The following is a 23894-nucleotide window of genomic DNA, read 5'->3' as shown; positions in this document are numbered from 1 at the left end:
CTGTAAATTCTACAGCCATTGTGCAGATAATTTTTGACTCACCCTCGTATGTCAGGGGGTAACTGGGAGACGGAAGCAAATGAGCCAGTGAATGTGACAGTGCTTGGAATCATAAAGTGCTGTGCAAATGTAAGGAGACACTGCGATGAAGGTTACAGTGATGACAGGGATGAGGATGATGAGGATGCTTCCAAGAAGCACTGGTTTGCTACATATATGCTTCCGGGAAATACGTTATTTGGTTGTTCTTATAAAATTGCACTATTAGAATCTGAGTTTGAGCCCTCTGAAGAGGGTATATACCATTGGAGATACCCTGAACTAGGGCTGCCCTAATTGCAAGACACAGTGTCCAGCAAAGGGACCCAGACAGTTGCTGGATCTACTATTTAAGACAATATGATCTAGCAGTAAGGTTTGGAGAAGAAATTATTTGGCTAAATAGAGAAGAAAAGTCCTGTTACCAACAAGAATACAGTGCTAAGATACATTAAATACATTACTCTGTTCTTTAGATCATAAAGGAAAAGGAACAATTCCAGAAAATAAAAAACAACTTCCCTAATCAGATGGCCCAATCCAGTCTGTTGAATACAGACAGAAATAAGTTTGAAATATAACCTTGAAGACATGTGTTTTCCTAATGCTGAATAGAAAAAGAAAAAAAAAATAGGAAAACTCTCTAGTCAACTCTCATATGAAATTTTATTACTAGCTTCTCATAGTGAGAATATATCACCTGAAAAGAAATATATTCCATTGCTATAGCTGTAAATACATAACATCAATTCAATCAATTGAAACTGAGTAAGAGATGTGAACTTTTGCTTTCAACTAATGTTTTTTATTCTGTGGAGATGCAACATATTACCTGAACACAGCTACATTTATTTCATTTAGGAGTTTACCTTGTTTTTTACTACACAGCACTTTAAACAGTTGGCTTTTAAACGCCAACTGATTATATATGGTGAACATATCCATTAAATTACCTGTCTGCCTAAGTCATGACCTTGAAATAAATTTAAAAATGAAGACTTCAGAAAATTAGCTGATGGTTTTGAATGATGAAAATATTTCAGCACCTATTAGATCCTACTGTACACAAGTATCTTACTTAAAATAACACTATAATTTCTTTCTTTTGAAGGCCTCTGAAATTTCAAATAAGAGGTAATTGGTTATAAACTGGAAATACTACAAATAATAAATGTTCTACTTCTGAATTATTTTTTATCACATGTCCATTTACACCCAGTCTGCTACATTACAGTTTTAACTACAGGGAAAAAAGAAGACTGTCCATTAGGGCTAAAGACATAATCTAAATGTGCTACTCGATTGAAATGTTTCTCTCCTACCTCACTGATTTCATTTCTCTACCAGACAGTCAAAATAAAGCAAGAGAAAGGATGTTACATTTTCTGCAAGACTTTGTCAGCCTTACCTTTGATCATTCACGATGCTTCTCTTCACTTTAGTCTTGTCCTCCCCGGTGCCCAGGTGAAAACTAAAAATACAAATAGGTGTATTCATTATCAACCTCATCTGCTGCACGATCAGCTACAAAATTTGAGGTGAGAGAAAGAGGCAGAAAGGACCTTCTAAGCCAGTGTTTGCAAATGTGTGTTCTGAGGTCCTAGTTCTTTCACACTCCTGAGACAAAACGGCTCCATGGCCAAATAAAGCTTGGCAACGATGTGCCTTCTCTCTCTCTCTCTCTAAGATTCACAACACATACAGGTACATGAAAGAGCCTGAGATGCTCAGATATACAGAAACTTGCTTCAGTTTGTTTAATAATTTAGCTCCGGAACTAATTTGACCATTTGATCCCTTTTTCTGTGTTATTACATCTCTTAGGTTAACAGAAAACATGTTTAGGGTTCATCAAATACACTTTAGAAACTAATTTAAGTGTAAAACTGTAAACGCAAGGTGCAGAGGAAGACAGGTGGATGACACTATCTGCTAAAGATTCAGAGGAGTATTTAAAAAGAAGATTAGTGAAAGATAACTTTGAAAAGCTATGTTGCAATCAGGCTGTAAATGTCCTATCCTGTAGGAAAATGTTCTCCAAACTGGGGGGTTCATGCAACCTAGGGGGTGCTCTAGATGAACTACTGGGGTGTGAGAAGCAACTAACAGAACTTCGATTTACATTTAATGATCCTCTTAATTTAGGATACATTATAACATATAATATATTGGTTAAGTAATATACACACATCCATATATACAATTTATTTAAAATCACAAATATCTTTTGGGAGTACAAACTAAATTTTAAAAAAACTAATTGGGATCTACAATCAACTTTTTTAAAGGCACTGCTGCATCATTGAAGCTTTTTGTGCAAAGAAATGACATAGAGTTGTTTTAGAAAGATTATGAATATGGTGTGTGTGTATGTCTGTACTTATATGTATGTGTGCGCAGGAATAACCAGAGAGAAAGCGAGAGAGGAAGTATTAAATTAGACACTACTTTTTATTTCTCAAATTATTCTGTCATTTACCTGATATTAACCACATAAACAGTGTAGTTCCAATTCTGGAAGGTTGAATTGAGCTGAAAATAAAATGGGAAAGGATGAGTTTGAGTAACACTTTTAAATAATTTTTTTTTTTAATTTACATCCAGTTTCTTCTCTCCCATAAAGTATTACTGAAATAAGACCCTGGGAAAATTCCAAAGAGCTAGAGGAGTGAAGGAGAAGTACAGATAAACAGTTACTGGATCACTGTATGCCAAGAACTCTACAAATGTTATTTCCTTCATTCTCACAACTTACGAGACAGGCATTATTTGCACTATTCTCCTACCCATTACACGAAGAAACTGAGCTTCCTAGAGAAGAAACAGATTGACCAAGCTGCAACTAAGAAGTAGCAGATCCTAGATTGGAACCCAAGTGAGTCTGTCTGGAAACACTATACTTTCCTCTCTAGCCCACGTTATAGAGGGTTTTCTCTGTAATGGGCCTTCGAATTCGCCATAACACGGGAAACTTAGCTGCAATAGGGTATAGAGGAAAGATGCAGACAATACACACCTTCCACAGTCTTCATTCAACAAACTCTGAAGTGCATTAACACATGTTTTTCTAGCAATTATCATCTCATAAGAATATTAGCAGTAAGAAAAATGAGAAATTAACAGTACAGACCTTAAAAAAATGAAAAAAGTAAGTCTGACATTATGAGGAACTGTGTTATTTATAATTGTTATGTGGTCATTTAACAATTTTTATGAGTCTCAGCACCAAACTTTTTAATGAAGCAATGGATTCCTCTCAATATAAATAAAAACCTTTCATATGCATTGTCCAGTACAATCACAAAACACCATTTCTTTATTGACACTACATTCTCTTATTTATATATCACCTCCACAGAGTTTTTCAGGTCTCATTTCACACACACATTTACCCTTCTGCGTAAGCATTTTTAAATTGAATGTAAGTTCTAGGAAATTCTGACAAGAAGCATAAAATTATGTTTAATTTGTAAATAGTAATAATATGAAACAGGGATACCACTTACACTATCTCTGCTATCAAATATCTGCTTTGGTATCTTACATCATAAGGGGAAAGTGTCCACTAAAGTTTAGTTTCAGATGAAAATGAACATGGTTATGTTGTAACCACGCATGAGATAAATATAAATGTAAAATTATACCTTGTCTAAAGCACAAACTCTCCAGTGAATGCTAATTTACAGAGTTAATAATATCAGAAGTGGTTCATTTGAGAATGAAAATAAAGAATTTTATCTTTCGACTTACACACTGTAAATCAATTATACTTCGATAAACTAAAATTTACAAAAAGAAGTTTATCTTTGGAAAACATTCTGACTTTAAAAAAGCAGAGAGAAGAATGCTGGAAAGAAAACGGGATGCAAGATTATACTGATTCAGTGAAGCCCTTTCTCCATTTAGAAATTAAACACATCTTCTAGTGTTTGCTTAATGTGTCATTCCAAAAAGTCAACAGTAGCACTTCTCTTTGATTTCTATTAGAGAATTTTACTTTCTTCCCCAATTTTGTAACAGAGTTGTTAATTACATACTTTTGTTTCCTGTGGTCAACTTGTTGTAAAGGGTGTTGACTTTAAAAACAAGCCTACGTTTTTCTACCATTCTTCAAATATCTATATATGTATCTATATCTATCTATCTAAACATATATATGTGTGTATAAAGTATTATCACCATTACATCTCTGTGTATGGTTTAACTTTCTTTTTCTACCAAGGACCTATTAGACGCCTACCCATAAGAAAACCCATTTTTCTTACTTTAGAATGTATACCTAAATGACAAATGACTTTTTTCACAAAAATTGTCTGAACTGTGGCAGTATACTGAAAACAGTACACGGTCCCACAGTATGCTGTAGATAGGAAATAAAATAATAGAAAAAATTGAAATCTATGGAAACAAATTTTTGATATTGTTATAGAGAAGAAAAAAATTGTTTAATCCTTTGGTTGTATTTGTAAGAAAAATAAAAAAATAAAATGCTTAGGGTTTTTTTTTTTTTTTTGGAAATTACCAAAATTCACCAATAGAATACTGGTTAAATAAATTATAACCCAAATATCCATCAGCAGAAAATTTGTTAAATAAATGACTAGAGAGCCACATAATGGAACATTGTACCGTGTTTTTAAAAAAAAACGTAAGGATGGCCTCTGTATACTGATGTTGCAAATCTGGCAATGATAAAACTAAGTACAGTGTAGAAATGGTATATACAATAAGCTACTTTTAATGTAAAAAGGAAAAAATAAGAATGTATATCATTTTCTTTTACATTCACCAACTCCTGAAAAACCCCAGAAAAACTAATAGTGATTTCTAAGCAGATAGGTTGGTCTCCAGGCATCTGAGTGTCAAGGATGGGTGAAAGATATTCATGATGTATCTCTTTATACTTTTTGGTTTTTGAATCAAACACTCAATTAAAATTTTTTTTTAAAAAAGGTATTTTTAAAAACATTGCTGAACAAATGAATTAATTCACTGCTTGCTCCAGGCAACACCTGAAGATGGGGCCCATCTCCCAGTCTCTGTGGGAGGGCAGGAGCCTAACTTTGATAGGTACCCGTTAGCAAACTCAGAAGGGTTTCATTAGGACCAAGCACCCCTTCCCACATTTTCTGATTTTTCACTTTCCTGACTCTGTTCAGGCCCCTGCCATTCCTCCTCCCTCCTCCCTCATTCCTCCTTTAAAACCCCAGTCACCTCTGCACAAATCGGAACGGGGCTCAGCACTTTCCCCTGCGGACAGTGGTTACTGAATAAAATCTGTTCACTGCTTAAAAAGCAACAATAACAAAACAAACAAGAGCCAAAAACAAAACAGTGCTAAAAATGTATGGATGTTAACAGTAAACAAAGATACCCCTCAAAATACTTTCCCATTTGTGTGGCACTTTTCTTACTTGACATAATAGTCCATTAGGCTCAGTTTCTTGTCCTTATTCAAATGTACCTCTCTTTCTATTCAAAAGTGCAATATCTCACTTATATATCTATTCATACATCATAAGGAACAGTATCTGTTTCAGTATGATCTGTGGATTCAGTTAGACAGTATTTTCCAGATTTCCAGAGATTAAAGGTTTGAAGCCAAAAAAGAAATTTTACAGTTCACTTACCCATTCTGCCACCTTGTTCTGTACTTTTACCTCAGGATGACGAAGGATGTTTTGAATCACTATGGAAATGCTATAAATAGCTCCATCTGTCCATTGGAAATAAGATTTAGCCCATTAATTATATTCTACAGTCATATACTTATCAACTTACATTTACAATGACATAATTTCATATAATTTAAAAGAAACACCTTCTACATAGGTACAGAAAATTTACAAGATATTTTAACTTCATTCTCCTTGACCTTTGCAACTTTTTAGAAATAATCATCATTTAGTTTACTCTTATAAATCATTGCTTCTAAATTATCACCTGAGTATGTTTCTTCATAATTTTTAATGCTACAGATCTCTATCTACTGCCTGTAAAATGGTGATTTTTCATATACAATTTGATTTCTTGTAACAAAAAAAGTATCCTTTGTTGTATATTATGAAGAATCATAGTTTGGGATGTGAAAACTTAGTAAGATGATGGGCAGAACTTAATTTGGAAAAGAACAGGCATCACATATTTTTGGTCTGCAGCCCTTTATTCTCTCTGTCCTCTTTCCCCTCCCCACTAAAGCATTTACTTCTACTAAGTCACTAGGTTGGATTTCACCAGATTTTTCATCAAAATTCCACAAAGGTAGTCATTTGTATCAAGGAAAGGGGGAAAAAAGAAAAAAAAGCTGCAGATGGAATTTTAACTGGACTCACTTGCTTTTAAAAGAAAATCCTATGTCAGAGGAGAGTCTGCTTTTTTTTTGTTTGTTTGAGCGGGGTGCAATCTTTAAAGTAGTCTGCCATATATATAGAGATATAGATATATACAAATATATCTATATCTATATCCATGGTAATGAAAATCAAACTGACCAGCCAGGATTTGCTAAATCTCCCTAGATACGTGTTATAGGGAACCTTACTAAAAGTAGCTAATGAGAAAAAGACTCTTTTTAAGCATGTTAGATTATACAGAGACAAAAATATTGGCTCTTCATTATTGTCAATCAATCATCTATCTTCATGCTTACAAATGTGAGTAAAATATGCATAGAAAATGTAAAAATACATAATTAAAACAATGGTAAATACATTTAATGAAGATTTGGGGGAGGTAGTAGAAAGAAGTACAAAAGTATGCCTCTGGGAACTCTAAAATCTACCAAAATGCAGATTCCAGTCACACTCCTAAAGAAATGTTTTTCCACTACAGGGATCAGAAACTCATGCTAAAAAAATTGTCATTCCTAGGTATAATAATATAAATCTATGAAATTGATACAAGTCCAAGGATATTTAGTTTAATTTATGCATACTAAGTTACTCCAACTTCTAAAACTCTTCAGGTATTTTAATGATCTTGACTTCATGTTCCTTTAAAAAATATTCTGAATGAAAAATAGTAACAGGAGTATATTTAAAATAAATAATAACTTTACAAAAAAAAACCCCTTTTTACACTGTAGCTCTCATCATACCAAATCATGGAAATTCTGAATGTCTGAGAGGAAATTCAAGTTGCATAAGGCCAAGATCCTATACTGATGTCAGGATCCAAGGGATATTCTGGGCATGGTCCCTGGTGCCAATAAAGTAACTGACAAGCTACCACTAGATGGAGACCTAAAGCATGTGTTTATGTTAGGAGTTGTATTCTTTCCCTCTCAGGAGAATCCTGCAAAATACTAAAAATCAATAGTTTTAGTTACATTTCTGAAATTTTTTGGAAGCATCCAAACATTTAAGATATTCTTCTTTAAATTTAAAATACTTCCTCACTTTTTTTTTCAAATTCACTGTTTTTATAAATGAGAAAGACATTCCATATCAGAGTCAGCCTAAATCAATGTATAAATATAGGATTCTCCCTAGGGTCACACTGCTGATGGCAAATAAAATATGTGAATATACCAAACGACCCACTCCTAAGTGTTAGAGATTCTCCTGTGCTACGGATCGTTTTCAAGTGGTCTCTCTTCAGAACGACGTATTTATATATTTAGTAAAAATTATTCAGTGTTGTCTACTTGTTATACTTATTTAAATAAACTTTTTGGATAATGCAGTCAACAAGTAATCCTAAGAAATGTCCAAGAATGGATTGTCAAAGCAAGATAAAATGTCCACAGAAGGGCTGATGAGAAAGGTTTTGGACTGCAGTGAAATAACTGGCTCAAGCATTGCCATTACAGAAAATGCACAATTAAGACACACACTGAAGCCAGGCTTTTCCCTGTCATCCTAGTAGTCAAGTCGCCTTCTCCTATAGATGTAACAACTCCCACGGTGTCTTAATAGAAAAGCTATTCACAAATCTTCGTATGTTTCAGAGACTTCAAAAGATTTATGTAGTCCTAATAATGACATCCAAGCCTGAAGAATTCGTGATAGATTTTTTTTCCAATTAGATAACTCTTCCAGCCACCTAAAACTTCAAAGTAGAAACCATTGCTGGCTATAACAGATGCGGTATCCAAACATATTCCTGTCTGTAGACCTTTCTTCAATTAATCTCTCCCTTTTTTTTTTTTATCTTCTTAACACTCTTCTCAGAGCTTCTTGGAAGATACAGAAATGATGCTAGTTTGTTCTCCATTCAAGGGTATGAAATATAGGTTTGAAAAGGTAGGCTTTAAAATATACATTTGAAAATATAAATCAAATGTTATTTTAGGTTCAAGATTATTTCTTTGAACTGGTGATGCAGCAATTAGAATATGACAGTAGTGGCATTTATAATGTGACTGGAGTCCTGTTCATCCTACACACAAAATTTCTTTAAGATACTTGGCGTGTAAAGCTAGACTGATTGTTGGGTCCACACAAATATCCTGAGAGAGAATTTTTTTGAGTAGTCAACTGTATGTGAGAAACTAGAAGCAATGATACAATTTGCACTTGTAAGTTAGGTTTTTAGAACAATAATAAGGACTAACCAGGTTAGTTCCTTACTTGGACTGCTTGTACTAACCTCACAAAAGTTTAATATTCATTGGCAGTGCAGTGATGCTTCAACCATAAAACATGATTCAGAATGGAAACAATGATTAGTCCAAGAGCTTTTCTTGGGAATGCAATGGAAAAGGCACAAAGGTTATTTGTGGGAATACCTAGATTATCCCTCATGTACTGAAATATCTGTTTGTGAAAAGTGGCTTAGAAGATAAGATTTTCTTAGTATATAATCTGAAGTATCAGATAAAAATCCTATTGAAAAATAACAAAAAGAACTTTACACAGGGGAACAGGAACATTTTACAAAAGCCAGGAAGATAAGTTTGACTGATATAGTGAAAAAATATATCTGATTGCCATACAATCTCAATCCCCCGCCCCTCCCCACACCAGCACATCATGACTGATGAACTCAGTAAATCTCTTTGATAGTCCAGAGTTTAAAGGACTAGATAAGGTAGATAACAGATTTGATAGCTGTGTATCTTTCTTACAGTGAACAAAACAGGGTTCTCTAATATATCAGATCATAGACCTGAGAATGTTTACTACATCAGTTTCCCAAGGAATAAGAGAAGTGTATTTGAAATGGTTGACAGCACATGAATGATCTTAGATAGTCTAGGACATGACATTAGATCCCATTTATTCACAAGGTAAACAAGTAATTCTCTTTTCAATTATTTCAAATTTGACTACACCAAAGGAAAAAAAAATCTTAACTATAATGGGTCTCTAACCCTTTGTTACCCTCCCTTTTTAAAAAGATAATGAAGGCTTCAGGTGCTGAGACGTGAGAAAGCAATAGGATATAGAGAGAATTCAACAGCATTGTTTTCATTACATTTATTTTCACTTTTCACTTCTGTTTTAAATCAAGTAGTACTGGTGTCATTTTACAATGGTGATATTAATTTATTTATATAACTATAAATGTGTTTAAGTTAAAAAGTGAGTCAATTTAGGGGAAAAACAAATACATAGTAGAGGTCGTTCAAGGATGTGGTAAAATTGTTCAGAGGGTACATAAATTTGAGTACACCATTTTGAGATTATTTCTACTACATGATGACTTTCAAATATTTTAAAATATTTTTAAGTGCTAGGATTACATTTTTATCAAGAATGATGTGAATTAGATTTTTTTTCCTTTAAAGTGGCTAAGTCAAACCATTTTAACTGATTCTAATATTTGCTTGCTTTGTTGAAACTCCAATGAAAGTTATGACGCAGAGAGAGATGGACTGAACAAGGCTCTCTTCAAGAATGTCAGAAATGACATGACTGAGTGAATACAGCTCCACTCCACTAAGTCAAGGATTCTGAAGTATCATGTAAACGTTCTTGGGCAGTAGAGGATGTGCCAGTCCTGGAGGGAGAATGCCACAGAGGCTCTTTGTATGTTCATACAAAGAGTGAAATACTTAGTTAGAATTATAATATTCCCATCTACTGGCTGGAGTCCATGTGAAATATGCACTGGAAATTTCAACTGCTGTTGCTTTCTTGGGGGTTGTTGGAATTTTTGCTCCATCATAAATCTCCTTGGTGTAACTACCAGAATAACCATAAACACGTCCCTGAATCGATGTCTTTATAACCCTAATGAAATTTATATCTATGTTTCATGTAAAATATTCCACAATTCCAATTTAAATATCCTCACAGAGGAAGTTGATGTAACCCCCAAAGCCAAAAGAAAAAATGAACTATGTGGGTTTCTTTTCTCTGGATTTCGGTGCCTGGTGATATATTACAGATGTCTTGGCCTTGCAAGTTAAGTGATTGGGGTTGAGAAAATTCCTTTGTTTCTAATACCTCATATTTGAGAATATTACTGTGTTTGAAGCAATGGTGTGGTCACCTGATTGGAATTTCCCTTTTTAAGAAGAAACTGAAATCACTTACTCTGAATTAGCAAAAGGTTCTGTTTGTAGTCAATATAGGTAGCAGATTAAATAATAACTCAATTCACCTGACATTTCCCGGGTTCATTTCCTATCTTACATAACTGCTATATTTGCAAATTACAAATAATATAAACAAAAACGTACATATAGAGGGAAAAAACAAGAGGTATTAGCAGTTACTTGAAGTTTTGTCAGTCGGATTTCGATTTATGATTTAGTTAATATACAACCATATTCTAACCATTGTTCTTCAACAAATAAAAACAGAAAGCAAAGTATTACCATATAAAAATGATTTAAATGTCACAAATGTTTGAACATAAAGTTGGCCTTAGTGAGAAATTAAATTACTAAAATTATTTAGTTTCTGAGATTATAAAATTCTTTAAAAACTATTTTCCTTAGAGAATAATCTGACAGAATGCCATGAATATTTTTCTTCTCAGATCTCTAGCATAATGCAAAATAATTCCTTTTAATTAATGCCTTTCTCTTCAAGCTTCCTTTGAAGGAAATTTTAGCTAAAAGTGTAGAAGTGTGGTACTGGAAATGTACTCACTCCACTGACCATTAGAATGGGGACTCAAGTCTTGAAAATGTACAAATGTACCGATTGATTCTAACAACAGAAACTTTATTGGAACATTAGATATTTCCACCCTTAGAATACAATTTTTCATCAAGTCAGACATACTATAAATATAAAAGGTAATGATTTCTTACCATTCCTTTGTTTATCGGTTCTATTAGTAACAGGCATGTTAGTGGTGACAGTGGGTGGTGTAGTACTAGGAGAGTTTACAGTAGCTGGTAATAAAGATGAGAAAGATGTAATTTTGCGAGGAGCACATGAAAGTTAATATGGAAGAGCAATCTACAATTAATGCATGAAAATACACAGAGGAGGAATGGAAACCCATTCTTGCCAGTAAACACAAGTTCCAAGGTTATAACGCATAAAATAAAGCAATATTTTCTATGGCACATTAAGAATCTGCTCCCACGGCCTTTGGTACCACATTGCACAAGGGTCTGGAACGGGCACAAAGGAAATGGAGAAAGAACATTTAGATTCTAGACCTAGGTTTGCCATTAAGAGGCTGACCACCATGCAGCAAATGACTAAACCTTTCTAGAACTCGGTCTCCTAAGTTTCTGAAAAGAAATGTCAGAGAAAGAAGTCTGTATAGCACCTGTCAGCTTGAAAGTAATCTAAACTAAGTCAGTCCTTCTGATACACTGAGACTAGCAAAATAAAATATCAGAAGAAAATGTACTTTTCCTAGAGGAGATAAGTGTAAGGAAAAACAAGAGAATGAAATGTATAGATGAAATCAATCACCTAAAGATCCCAGTAACTTTACCAAACACTGATGGGTAAAATGGGTTTCATAACGGCAAGCCTGTAGGAGGGACTTTTCAAAGCAGTATGTCACAGCTATGCTTCTGATACTACTAAAACTCTCAGAGATTAAAGCCTTATGTAATGCTTTGATAATATCTTTCTAAGAAATTCTGGAGGAACAATGTAAGTGGTAAAATAACTATACGCATAATTTTCCTTTAGTTTATCTTAGGAGTATATTTGTATAACATGTAGATGTCTACGTACCATTTGTTACGTATTTCTCTTAATTAGAAAAAAAATTACCTAAATTTAAAACATTTCGGTGATTATAAAAAAGATTACCTTCCAAAGGCTCTTTAGGAAATACTAAATTCCTTATTCAAAATGTGTATCCTTAACTAAAATAATTTTCCATTCCAAAGTAATATATAACACTTAAGATTGGGGATTATTTTTGAAAATCTTATATACATTTTTAAATTATGAAGTTATATTTACTTAATGCAAAATGCATCAATGAATATGAAAATGCTTTTTGGTCATTTAAAGCACAGGGGGAAGAAGAGCTGGGCATCTAGTCCTTTGACCCAAGGAATCAGTCCTATAGATACCTCAGATTAAAAGAAAAAATAAAATAAAAATTTTAAAAAATCTTCATACCTTTAGCTAAGCAAAATTAAGGCTTTTTTCTATTTCATATAACTATTTTAAAACTACACTGAGTTCATGGAAAGAAACTACTTAATGACTATTTTCTTAGGGTATTCATCTATAATAATATCAAGAAATAATGTCTCAGAAAGGAAACAAAGATAATAATTAGTTACACCCCTTCTCCCTGCCTACTCTGCTCCCACACTGGAACTACTGAAGAGAGCTTAGGTTTCTACTCGTTTAGTCTCACTTCTAACCCCTGTCACTTTCATGCTATGATCCTCTTAATAAGAGATCCAGCTTTACAAAAGGCATGATCATGATTCTTAATGTGGCACATAGAAATGCTATTTCAAAAAGAAGTGTATCATAGAAAAAAATGGATGAAAATGGGTCATGGGTAATTAGAAGAAGCAATGATAAAATTAAAGCAAAATATATTATTATTTTAAACTTTATGCGACTATGGATTACTTAGCATGCAACTACTCAGTACATAATATATATACTGACCATAGTATAGTCATTATGCATTATAATAATTAATAAAACTACATTCATAATAGTTCAAACTATTTTTATCTTACATACATTCAAACTATTCATGCATTCAAACTTACCATACATTCAAATTATTTTTATCTTAATATTTAAGTTACATTGCACATCATAATTGCCTCGTGGCCTTGTCTTAAACTTGACTATTCAACTTAATTTTTCCCCTTGTTTTTTAGACATGATCACTTTTTCAAAATATGGTATGGCTATATTTATACTGGACAATATTCTTGAGATGAAATTGAGGGGAAAAATGAAGTCAACCCTTGCTAATAGCATATAATCATTCACATTTAAAAAACTCGGTGCTTTATGGAAATGCGGTCATCCAGTGTGTGAATGCATTCTTTCTCTACACTGTGCACCCACACAGCTAAAACACATCCAGAAATTCTTCTGGTTTGCTGGTTTCTGGCTTCGCAAGTGAAAATTAAGCTAAAATTCAAAACAATGACAACTACATTTTCCAAAACAGCAAGTAGGAAACAGAGTCTCAACGGAGGATGCTGTTGACTCCCTACCTTGGCACAGGGTCCCCAAATCCGCACAGTTGGCTAGTTCGGCTGGCGGGAGCGGAATCAGATAGGAACCTTGATCAACACAAAAAGATTGTACAAATTTGACTTGTGATTTAATTATATTATCCAGGAAAAAAAAAATCATGAATCGTTTGGTTGGTATAATAGGAGCAGCCCTGGAAGAGTCCACTAGTAATATTCCAACATCAAGAAAGTCTCTAAAGATCTTTGTGTCTCAATTTCCACAAATGTAAAATCAAGCTACTGAAATTCCCCTCAAAATCTTTTACTCAATCTACTGGTCCCATCCACACACGAAAGGAAAATAAGCACTACTGTCCCTTAAAGTGTGCATACGAAGTTCAGGGCCTTTTCGCATGGCCAATAAATGATAAGGCTTTAGTGGAAATTCATACAAATGAAATAATAAGAACAAAGATAAGTTTCAAAAGTGAACCTGGATATTACTAATATTCATAAAATGCAAGTTTTTGGTTCATAGGCACTAGCACATGCTAGGTGCAATTCTAGAAATAAGTTTATGTGACTTCAAGTTGGTCTCTGTGTCTTTTTATTTCAATCTTTGCCTGACTCCTTCTCAGCAGGAAACAAATTTTGAGCTGATTTTCTAGTAGGAGTAGTGGATTTTCTCTGTTGCACTAAATCTCCCTCTGGCTATTAAAAGACTTTTACCAAGAGGCTGAGGCTGAGAAAGATGGGCTAAACTTATCACAAAGTATATTGTACTATGAATAAAGACAGAAGAATACAAATATATACACATATATATGCACATACATATACATACACACATATTTAATTTTTAAAGAATATTTCTAGGGCTTCCCTGGTGGCGCAGTGGTTAAGAATCCACCTGCCAATGCAGGGGACACAGGTTTGAGCCCTGGTCCAGGAAGATCCCACATGCTGCGGAGCAACTAAGCCCGTGTGCCACAACTACTGAGCCTGTGCTCTAGAGCCCGAGAGCCACAGCTATTGAGCCCACACGTTGCTTCAGTAGAAGCCTGTGCGCCTAGAGCCCGTGCTCTGCAACAAGAGAAGCCACCGCAATAAGAAGCCTGTGCCCTGCAATGAAGAGTAGCCCCCGCTCTCCATAACTACAGAAAGCCCGTGCGCAGCAATGAAGACCCAACGCACCCAAAAAAAAAAAAAAAAAAAAATTTCTATAATAGTGATCATATTCTGTTTTCTAATTAATTAATTAATTAATTTTATTTATCAGCTGCATTGGGTCTTCATTGCTGCCCACGGGCTTTTTCTAGCTACGAAGAGCGGGGGTCACTCTTCATTGTGGTGCACAGGCTTCTTATTGCAGTGGCTTCTCTTGCTGTGGAGCATGGGCTCTAGGCACGCGGGCTTCAGTAGGTGTGCTCACGGGCTCTACAGCACAGGCTCAGTAGTTGTGGCGTGCGGACTTAGTTGCTCCACCACATGTAGGATCCTCCCAGACCAGGGATCAAACCCGTGTCCCCTGCACTGGCAGATTCTTAACCACTGTGCCACCAGGGAAGTCTCTCTAATGTTTAAACATTTCCAAACTTTCCTGTGGGAATGATACATGAAGGCAGAGCAGGGACATGAGCCAACAAAGGTGTCTAATTTGGTTAATTGTGTGCATAAGCAGAAAGCATCCCAACAATTTAGCAGCATCTAAGGAGTCATAGTTTCTTCATTCTTGATTGCCTCAGGAATCTGGCCCAAGTAAGGAATCATGTTATCTCAGAAAGACCCAACCCTCCGACCTACCTCCAGCAGGTCTGCGATGTTAACTGGCAAGATCTCATCACAGACCTTTACATGCTCATTCAATAAACATTCACTCACTGTTTACAGTGTGTGAGACACAGAGATTAGAAGAATGCTTTAAAACAATGTCTCTGCTCTCAAAGAGGCATTGAACAGCAGATGGCTTCACAGTTCTCTGAGTGATACAGATGTATAGTGACTCAAAGGAGGATGTGACCAGCAGTTTGGTGAGAAGAGTGAATAGGAAATCCATTACAAAGACGGACTGGAAATACGAGGGGTCACTACACCGATCAGAGGATAAGAGGCTTAGAGATGGTTATTACTAGCAGACAGAATTACCCAAATATATACCAAGAAGGCAGTGAAACAGTCTGCGAACCCAGACAGCATGGCATTACTGGAGCAGGACATTCATAGAAAACTGGTAGGAACGATCAGATACATAGGTAGTGGACACCTGTGGAGGGCCTTGTAGGATGCAGGCACTATGAGCCCCGGGACTTTGTGTCTTTCCTCCAATGGCATATTCCACCCACATAGTAGGTGAGTCCTCAAACTTTACTGAATAAATTATTGAATGCATTATGAATAACTGCAAACATTTTGAACTCTTTCTTAAAAGAAATGGCAAAAAATGAAAGGGAACTTGGTGAGAAAATTAGATTTAAATTTAAAAACAATCACTTTTGAGGCTCTGTAACTAAAAAGAAAGGCAATCCAAGAAGCATGAATAATGCTAATAATTGACTTGATATCATGAGTATAGTAAGGATGAACACAAAGAGAAGGATACAAGGCATTTGAAGATGGAATATATAGGATTTATTTAGTGATGAATTGCAGAACAGAGAAAGAAAGGGAAGAATAGAAGAAATCTTTCTGGTTTCCAACCTGAGAAATTGTTACATAATGATCTCATGAAAGGAGACAGTAAATACTGGAAGAAAAGCAAACTTAGGGGTGGGCTAAACAGTAAGTCCAGTAATAGCAACTGAGGTAGCTGTGTGACATCTGGTACATAGACAGGTGTAGACGTTTTTGTGAGAGGTCTAGCCAGGAAGTACTCCGCAGACACTATAGATGTGTCTGGGATCTCCTGAGCGAGAATGTACATTTGCTGGAACCACAGATATTCCTATATTTAAGTATCAGATTTAAAAAAAAGAGAGAGCTATGGATTTGAGAAGGCAAAAACAGCTCTTGTAGAAGATGATTTTACAGAATTCAAGTGAACAAAGTTTCATGGAGGGTGTGGCCATATCGAGTTTACAGAAAGACTGAGAAGACCCTTCACTTTGTACTGGAATTTTGGTAACAGCTCTATGGAATTCAGTAGTGTGGGAATGATGAACTCTAGATTTCCAATGTTTGAGAAGTGAATGCAAAAAGAGTGAGCTTGGCTACCAAAGGGAGCAGAGATAGGGGGTGGGGGTGGAGTGTTAAAGATTAAAAACTTAATAGCAAGTGTATCAGGGAGAAACAGAAAGTCAGGAGGCAGAAGTTGAAGCCCCCCTAGAATTTGATCTTGAATGTTTTCTGCCCATTATTGCTTCCAATCACATTTATGCTCCCTTCTTGCATGACCTTACTTCTCCTTTAGGTATTTATATTTTAGTAAGGGATTTCTGAAAACTAAAAAGCTTTTAAAACTCCAAATAACTGAGGAAATCTCTGCCACTGTAACATGCAAGAGAGCAGACCCTTGGACAGAGTTCCTGTGCTTCTCAAATTACACACAATGCTGGCAGACAAAAGCTCCTAAGGCCACTTCTGGCACTGATACAATATCTCTGGAAGACAGAGGGAGATAAGTGGACAGCATTGTGGGAAAGCAAGTTTTTAGGCTAACTACATTTCTACTGCAGTATATCAAAGAGCTGAGAGGTGGAAATTAGAAAAGAAAATCAGAAGAGTTAGGATTTAGAGTAAGATATTTAACAATTGTCTTTAACATTTCATCAGTTTTGTTGTACGGCAGCAAGTCTAAATTTCATCATTTGACATCCTTGTCATGGAAAATTGTAACATTTACTTCTCGATATTAACTTAGTTGTTCCTTCTTGGGTCCTTTTACTTTAGCAAATTGACGTTGCTTTATAAATACTTTATAAACACTATTTTATGATGATTCAGTGTAGCAACGGAAATTAAATTCAAATTTTGTTTCAGTGAAAATGGTTTGAATACAAGTGACAAATTTAATTAGAAAGGTCCAGAATATTAATAAATGAAATCTTACAAGTATACCAAATTACATACACAAATACATAAAATATTAAAAATGTGCAAAAACTTTTTATTTGTACCCAATTCTGTTTTCAGCATATCTGCAAAGAAAAGTCATTCTCCCAATCAATTTCTCTAGGTGGACAGATTTACAAACCAGAAGATTGTGAAGGAAGAAGAAAAAACTCTTTCTCCTGGATATTAATATATTTATTATTAAGGAACTGTGTTCAGAATGTGACCTATGTATATTCACTGATATCTGTGGATCCACAAAGGGGTTTAAAGGTATTTATTTAATATTAACTGCAAAATTTAAAGCCAAATTTCCTTAAAAAAATGTAATCTCTAAAAAAGGGCAGCTGATGAAAAGCTGTAAAGCTGTTAATCTTTCTCCTCTATCTTTTGTTCTTCCAAAATCTTGCTACTGAAAGAAGTCAATATTTACACAAGTTGCAGTAAAAAAAGACTGATGTAGCCAACAACTCTTCTCATGTCCTACTTAAGACAATCCAAATAGCAGTTGACAGCGCTAAACTCTCACTTGAGTTGCACTAATAAGACAAATACTAATCCCTTTCAATTTCCTCTTTGCTGTTGTTACTAAATTGAATTTAATTTTTTTCATAAACATATTTAAAATAAAATTATTTTTGGATGCCATTTATGCTCATCAAGAGTTTGGGCATCTTCAAAGAATGAAATCCTTTGTAAAGATAAGTGATTTCATCTTTATTATTTGAAAAAAATTCAGTCATCTAAAAATGCTACACTCAATAATTTGTTAGGAATGAAAGGATGGAGCCAATAATGAATCAGAGTTTTACGGTTGTGAGGGCAGAAATGTAATCATCGAAAATGAAAGGGTAGGAATCCAAGAGTTGATGTAGCCTTGGTAATTAAGGGTAAAATTTCAGAGAGGAAAGCAAGCCAGTCCAAATCCAAAAATTTCTAGAAAAGAATAACATCAAAGTTGGGTACTTGTGAATTGTGTCTTATCTCTACAACCACAGTGGTTAATAAATGGAAGCAATTAATAAATTCTTGTTAAATAAATGTAATTTGTTTGAAATTAGGCTATTCATTGAGTTATACACTACCACTCCTCAGGAAAGAGCAATCATTAGTAAAATAAACTGGTATAGAAGGCACTGTCTGTTCTTTGTGAAAATTGATGGACATCAGCCAGTATCTAAACTTGAATCATAACTCAGGCAAATACTTGCACTTATAATTAAAGAATCCATTAGGGAAACTGTCTATCCACGCAGGTTATAAAACTCAGTATTGTTTAATGTAATTGTTGTAAGAGAAAGAATGATGATATAAAATGAAAAGGAACTGCTGCTAAATAAAGCATTTCTGAAAAGGACTGACAAGATTAACCATGTTTAAAAAAAAAAAAACCTGCTGAAAATTTCCTAATTAGGTATATCCCCTAACTATGCTTAGAACAGCACAGGAAAACAAAAGTCCAATTATGAAATTACTTAAAAATTTATTAACAGTACATTGATTTTATTAAGGCTGGGATATTTAATATTTGAAACAAATGACAGGATGCCTTAATGTTAAATGCAGTCAGTTCTCATCGTGGCACTTATAAGTGCCATCTTATTTTCATATTAAAATTTACTTAGTGAGCTGTCTCTGGGGCCTCAGCAGCAACTGGCATCGGAGCGATGGAAACCCAAGCTTACAGAGTTTTAATAAATTTGTCGAGATTTGCAAAAAAACCCAAAAAACCAAAAACAAAAAATTACTTAGCAATAGACCTTTGGAAAAATCTATTCACTTTCTGTCAAGTTGATTCTGGGGTGAAAGCTCATATGTAACAGACATTGTCAGGCCACTGGAATGTTAGGCATGAGAGTCTATCTTCCCATTGGCTACTGTACTGATCATTCGTTTGGGGAAATAACCATTACCATAAACAACACGCCACAGCGTTCCGGAAAAAGGAAAGGTTAAAATGTTAACAGAGCATACTTTTCTTCATTTATTGAAGTTTTGCTGAGCTAACAAGCTTAGATATAATCTTTGTTACAGGTATTTCCTGTCAGTTAATAAGTGACTCGGGTTCTCCAACTCCCAAAGCTTATGATTTAGCGGCAGGAAACTCCCTCTCCCGTGATTACTCTTGAAACACAGTCCAGGGTATCTGAATGTAGGGAACGGGGGTGTTTAGTGTCATTGTGGAATGTCAAGAAGAAGACTATAAAAGTTAAAAGGAACACAGACACCGACTCTGCAAGCTTGTGCTCCCCTTTGACTGAAGTCATTTTGAAAACTTACCATGGCTAAGCTCCACGAGCATGTATCTGATGCTTTCCAGTAACGGTAAGGTCTGGAAAAGAGTCTTAAAGCCCATGTTAAAGAGACTCTGAGGACTCCCAGATATAAGCCCTGGGCAAGGGGGCAGGAGACGTGCATTTTAGTGCACCAACTGCTTCGGCCACTTATCTTTTCTAAGCTTCAGTTTCCTGCCCTGTATACAGTAAAGGGAGTGGCCTAAATTGGGATTCCCAAACATAAGTGGCTACCTAGGCCAGAAGTCAGTCTGGCGTGGGGAGAGTATGGAGGATGGTAAGAGCTGAGGGGCCCTGGAAAGTCCCTTCAGAGGTGGAGGTCACCACTTTGCTTAAGCTCTTTTGGTCAGGCAGAAATACTAGACTAGTATTCATTTTTCATAGGAGAATCCAAAAATTCATTTTTTACCTGAAATCAAATTTTTTAATGTTGGAAATAAATCCTTATTTAAAAGCACTGTGTGAAACAGTGTAAATAAATGAAGACATATCAATGTTACCACCACCACTCATATCTAAGGGCTAAATTAGCCCCCGAGTGACTGGTCTGTTATCTCTGGCCCAGAAGATGTAGCAGGTCTTTTCCAGTATTGTCCAAAGCGTGTGCCTCAGAAACCTAGATCCTTTGATTTTTTTTTTTTGGTCTAGTTTCAGGGGTTGGCAGATTTTCTCTTAAAGGGCCAGACAGTAAATATTTTAGGATGGTGGGCCATGTCATCTCTCACAATCAGTCAACTCTGCAGCTGTAGCACAGAGGCAGCCACAGGCAAAACAAAAGCTCACCCACATGGCTGTGTTCCAATAAAACTTTGTTTACATAAATATCCTAGTTTGCCAACCCCTGGTCTAGAGGACTTGTTAAAAGAAGTTTAGGAGTTCTTGTATACCGCAGTCCTCACATTTTATTATATTAAGGTATTAAAGAAGCACTGCAGGAAAGAGCCCTTATTAATTTTGTTTAAAACAAATACCATGCTGATACCTGGTAAAGCCAGTGTTTTGGCCAGCAGTGCTTTCTGGCCAGAAGAGACAGCTCCTGGACCTTTGTACTCCTTATCTGGGCAAGAACTGACTCACTCACCACCTCTCATCTCCTAGTCCTGCTTATTCTGAACGTCTAAGAGAACACAGTTCTGAAACTGAACTTTCTGGCTTCAATTCCTGGCTTGGCCACTTATTAATTAAATGACCTTGGATAAGTTACTTAATCTCTTTGTGCCTCAATTACTCATCTGCAAAGTGGGATTAGTAATAAAACTCACATCACGCAAAATGGGGTTAATAACAAAACTCACATTATGGGATCTATGTTGTGGGAAATAAGTTACCATGTGCAAAGCACTTAAAACAGTACCTAGTACATAATATATATGCATTTTAAGTATAATTTAAGTATTTTGCAATTATTAATATGCCTAGCCAAATCCTTTTTCCTTTTGGCTGTCATAGTTCTCAAATATTTGCCCATAGGAAGGCAAATACTAAGTAGTCTCTATTATGACCTTTTAATAATGGCCAAGGGGACTTCCCTGGCAGCGCAGTGGTTAAGAATCCTCCTGCCAGTGCAGGGAACATGGGTTCAATCCCTGGTCTGGGAAGATCCCACGTGCCATGGAACAACTAAGGCCGTACGCCACAACTACTGAGCCCGTGCGCTGCAAATACTAAAGCCCATGTGCCTAGAAGGCCTGTGCTCCACAACAAGAGAAGCCACTGCAATGAGAAAGCCTGAGTGCAGCAACGAAGACCCAATGCAGCCAATAAATAAATAAATTTATTAAGAAAATAATAATAATAATGGCCAAGGATATGATGAAAACACGCCCCTAGACTAAAGATAATCACCCTGAATGTAGAAAGTGCACCACTGCCCTCTCCACGTTGTTCACCATTCCACACCAAACACACAAAAAAACACACATTTGATTTTCTTAACTTCCTTGCTAAGTGAAAGACTTCTCAGGAGTCCCTCTGTAGCTAATCTCAGAATGAGAGGATGCTGGGAACATCGTTACCTCTTACAAAGTTCCAGGATCTCCTTCTGGAACAGGGTCATGGTTTACCCTCTTTCCAACAACCCACAAGGAAACACCTCTCAAATGACATCACATAACAGCCTCCTGCCATCTGCAGGAGCAGCACCATGGACCACACGGAGAGATGGGTGGCCCACACAACAGGGTATGTGACAGGAGCTCCCCAGGCTGGCAGGGCAAACACAGTTCAGGGAAAGAGAGCAGGTGGCCCTAGGTCTTCATTGTCCTACTTTGTTGAAAATATTGGGAATGAAGTTCTGATAAAATTCCCTCCAAAGTCATATACAAATGACTTTTGAATATTAGACATCTTCTTCTCCTCCTTTATTGAGAGTTATCTCTGTGACTAAAAAATATATGTTATCGACACCTTAGATTTAGTCATATGACATTCAAAATTGATAGTGAAACTCATATCTTTTATATTTGACTCAGTCTTACAGTAAAATATTGACTTCCAGAATTGACTTCTGTACACAGAGAATAATTGATAGAAGTCTATTTTAATATAATTTTTATAACATAGAATTGTTTCCCTAAATATCTTGCAGTTAGCTACTCACAATATCACATTTAAAGTCTCCCAAAGAGCAACCAACAAGAGAAGAGCATTTGTAACAAACAACAGATGCTCACTTTCAAAGAAATGGAGGGAAAAAGTTAAAGAAAATTGATAATTCCTGATTATCAAGGTTTTCCATTAAATGGACAATCTTTAATACTGGCTAAGTAAATATTCTTTGAGGTGGCGGTTAGGTAATGTAATGGAAATTTCATTCTAGGGTAACAAAGATCAGCTTTTCACTGTATCATCTTTGTGATTAAAAACAGTAACTTATTCATTGCTTTTGTTTCAGTCCTGGGGCTAACATTTCTATCTGAGACGCAATAATTATACACAACTGTTTATGTTAGGTGTAATAATAATTATACACAACTGTTTATGTTAGGTGTAAACCACAAAGAGTGCCACAGACTTACCACAGCTGAGGTTGCTTTCAGCTTTCAGAGCTAGGGCTGGGATATTCCAAAAGTCGTTCTGCCAGTCCACCACATTCCCTTTCATATTGCAGCTGAGGTTGGAGAGGATTTTGGAATTCATGGTAAAATTCCAAAGTCGAAAGTTATAAATATCCCCTTTTAGAGAGGCAATTTCATTTTGATTGGAGCCCAGCAACAATTTCCCATTCCCAGGAATAACTTTATTAATGGTAGAACTGCATGAAACTGCTTCATAGTTTCGTTTGAAATTTACACCAATGGAGCCCACAGAATTACTCCAAACAATGCAGAGCTGCTCAAAGCTTTCTGTGAAAATGTCTTCCTTATCTTTTACAGGTAATGCACTGTTTAGTAAGCATTTTGAGTCAGAAATAGATAGAATGTATCCACTCTTGGTCCTTCCAAAACTGAGCAACTGCCTGAGGGATGCATCTGAGTAGGAGAAAGCTGTCCATTCCTTGTCTTCCTTGAAAATTTTGGTTGCTTCAAAGCAGAGTGTGAAAGCTCTGAGCTCTGGAATAGAGACACTTTTTGCAACAGATACCTGGTAAGTATCTAGCACATGGGGTAAAATGGGTAAAATGACCTTTTGATTCCGTAAGGACACCGCAACTAGGATAAAACACAGTAACAGATAAGGTATGTTAACTTCAGACATGGATTAATGAGATGCAAAATGTCTGATACACCCAACCCCTCCACATTCTCTTCTAACGGGCTTTTACCCACCTTTGCCCCACACTCTCCTCTTTCTCTGTCCACAGCTCTTCATCACCAACCCAGTACCTTATACCAATAAGAATAACAATAAAACCCCCACCCATTTTAACTCTAATCACAGTTGGCTCTCACACCTAAACCTTCCAGTTATAGCTGCCAAGGTGACAAGGTTTTTTTCTTTTTTTAAAATCCCTGAACTGCGGGGAAAAAATATTAAGGAAACTACTGGTT

General features: G+C 35.7%; 1 protein-coding gene across 8 annotated transcripts in view; it reads right to left on the bottom strand.

Moving 5' to 3' along the window:
• ADGRG6 (adhesion G protein-coupled receptor G6) overlaps positions 1 to 23894 on the bottom strand; it is a 139616-nt gene that overhangs the window by 51275 nt on the left and 64447 nt on the right. For 6 of the 8 annotated variants that reach the window (XM_057739717.1, XM_057739723.1, XM_057739719.1 and 3 more), the window contains exons 4-8: positions 22923 to 23555; positions 13604 to 13672; positions 5670 to 5755; positions 2519 to 2571; positions 1448 to 1510 (exon numbers count right to left, since the gene is read on the bottom strand). In XM_057739717.1, the coding sequence (XP_057595700.1) occupies positions 1448 to 1510; positions 2519 to 2571; positions 5670 to 5755; positions 13604 to 13672; positions 22923 to 23555 (904 nt within the window). Of the gene's footprint in view, positions 1 to 1447; positions 1511 to 2518; positions 2572 to 5669; positions 5756 to 11245; positions 11330 to 13603; positions 13673 to 22922; positions 23556 to 23894 lie in introns of all 8 variants that reach the window. The other 2 variants (XM_057739725.1, XM_057739724.1) reach the window with 2 other exon arrangements.

The sequence above is a fragment of the Hippopotamus amphibius genome, chromosome 6, assembly GCF_030028045.1.
Source record: "Hippopotamus amphibius kiboko isolate mHipAmp2 chromosome 6, mHipAmp2.hap2, whole genome shotgun sequence".
NCBI lineage: Eukaryota > Metazoa > Chordata > Mammalia > Artiodactyla > Hippopotamidae > Hippopotamus > Hippopotamus amphibius.
Note: the sequence above shows the minus strand (reverse complement) of the source record. Positions and strands in the feature narration are given on the sequence as shown.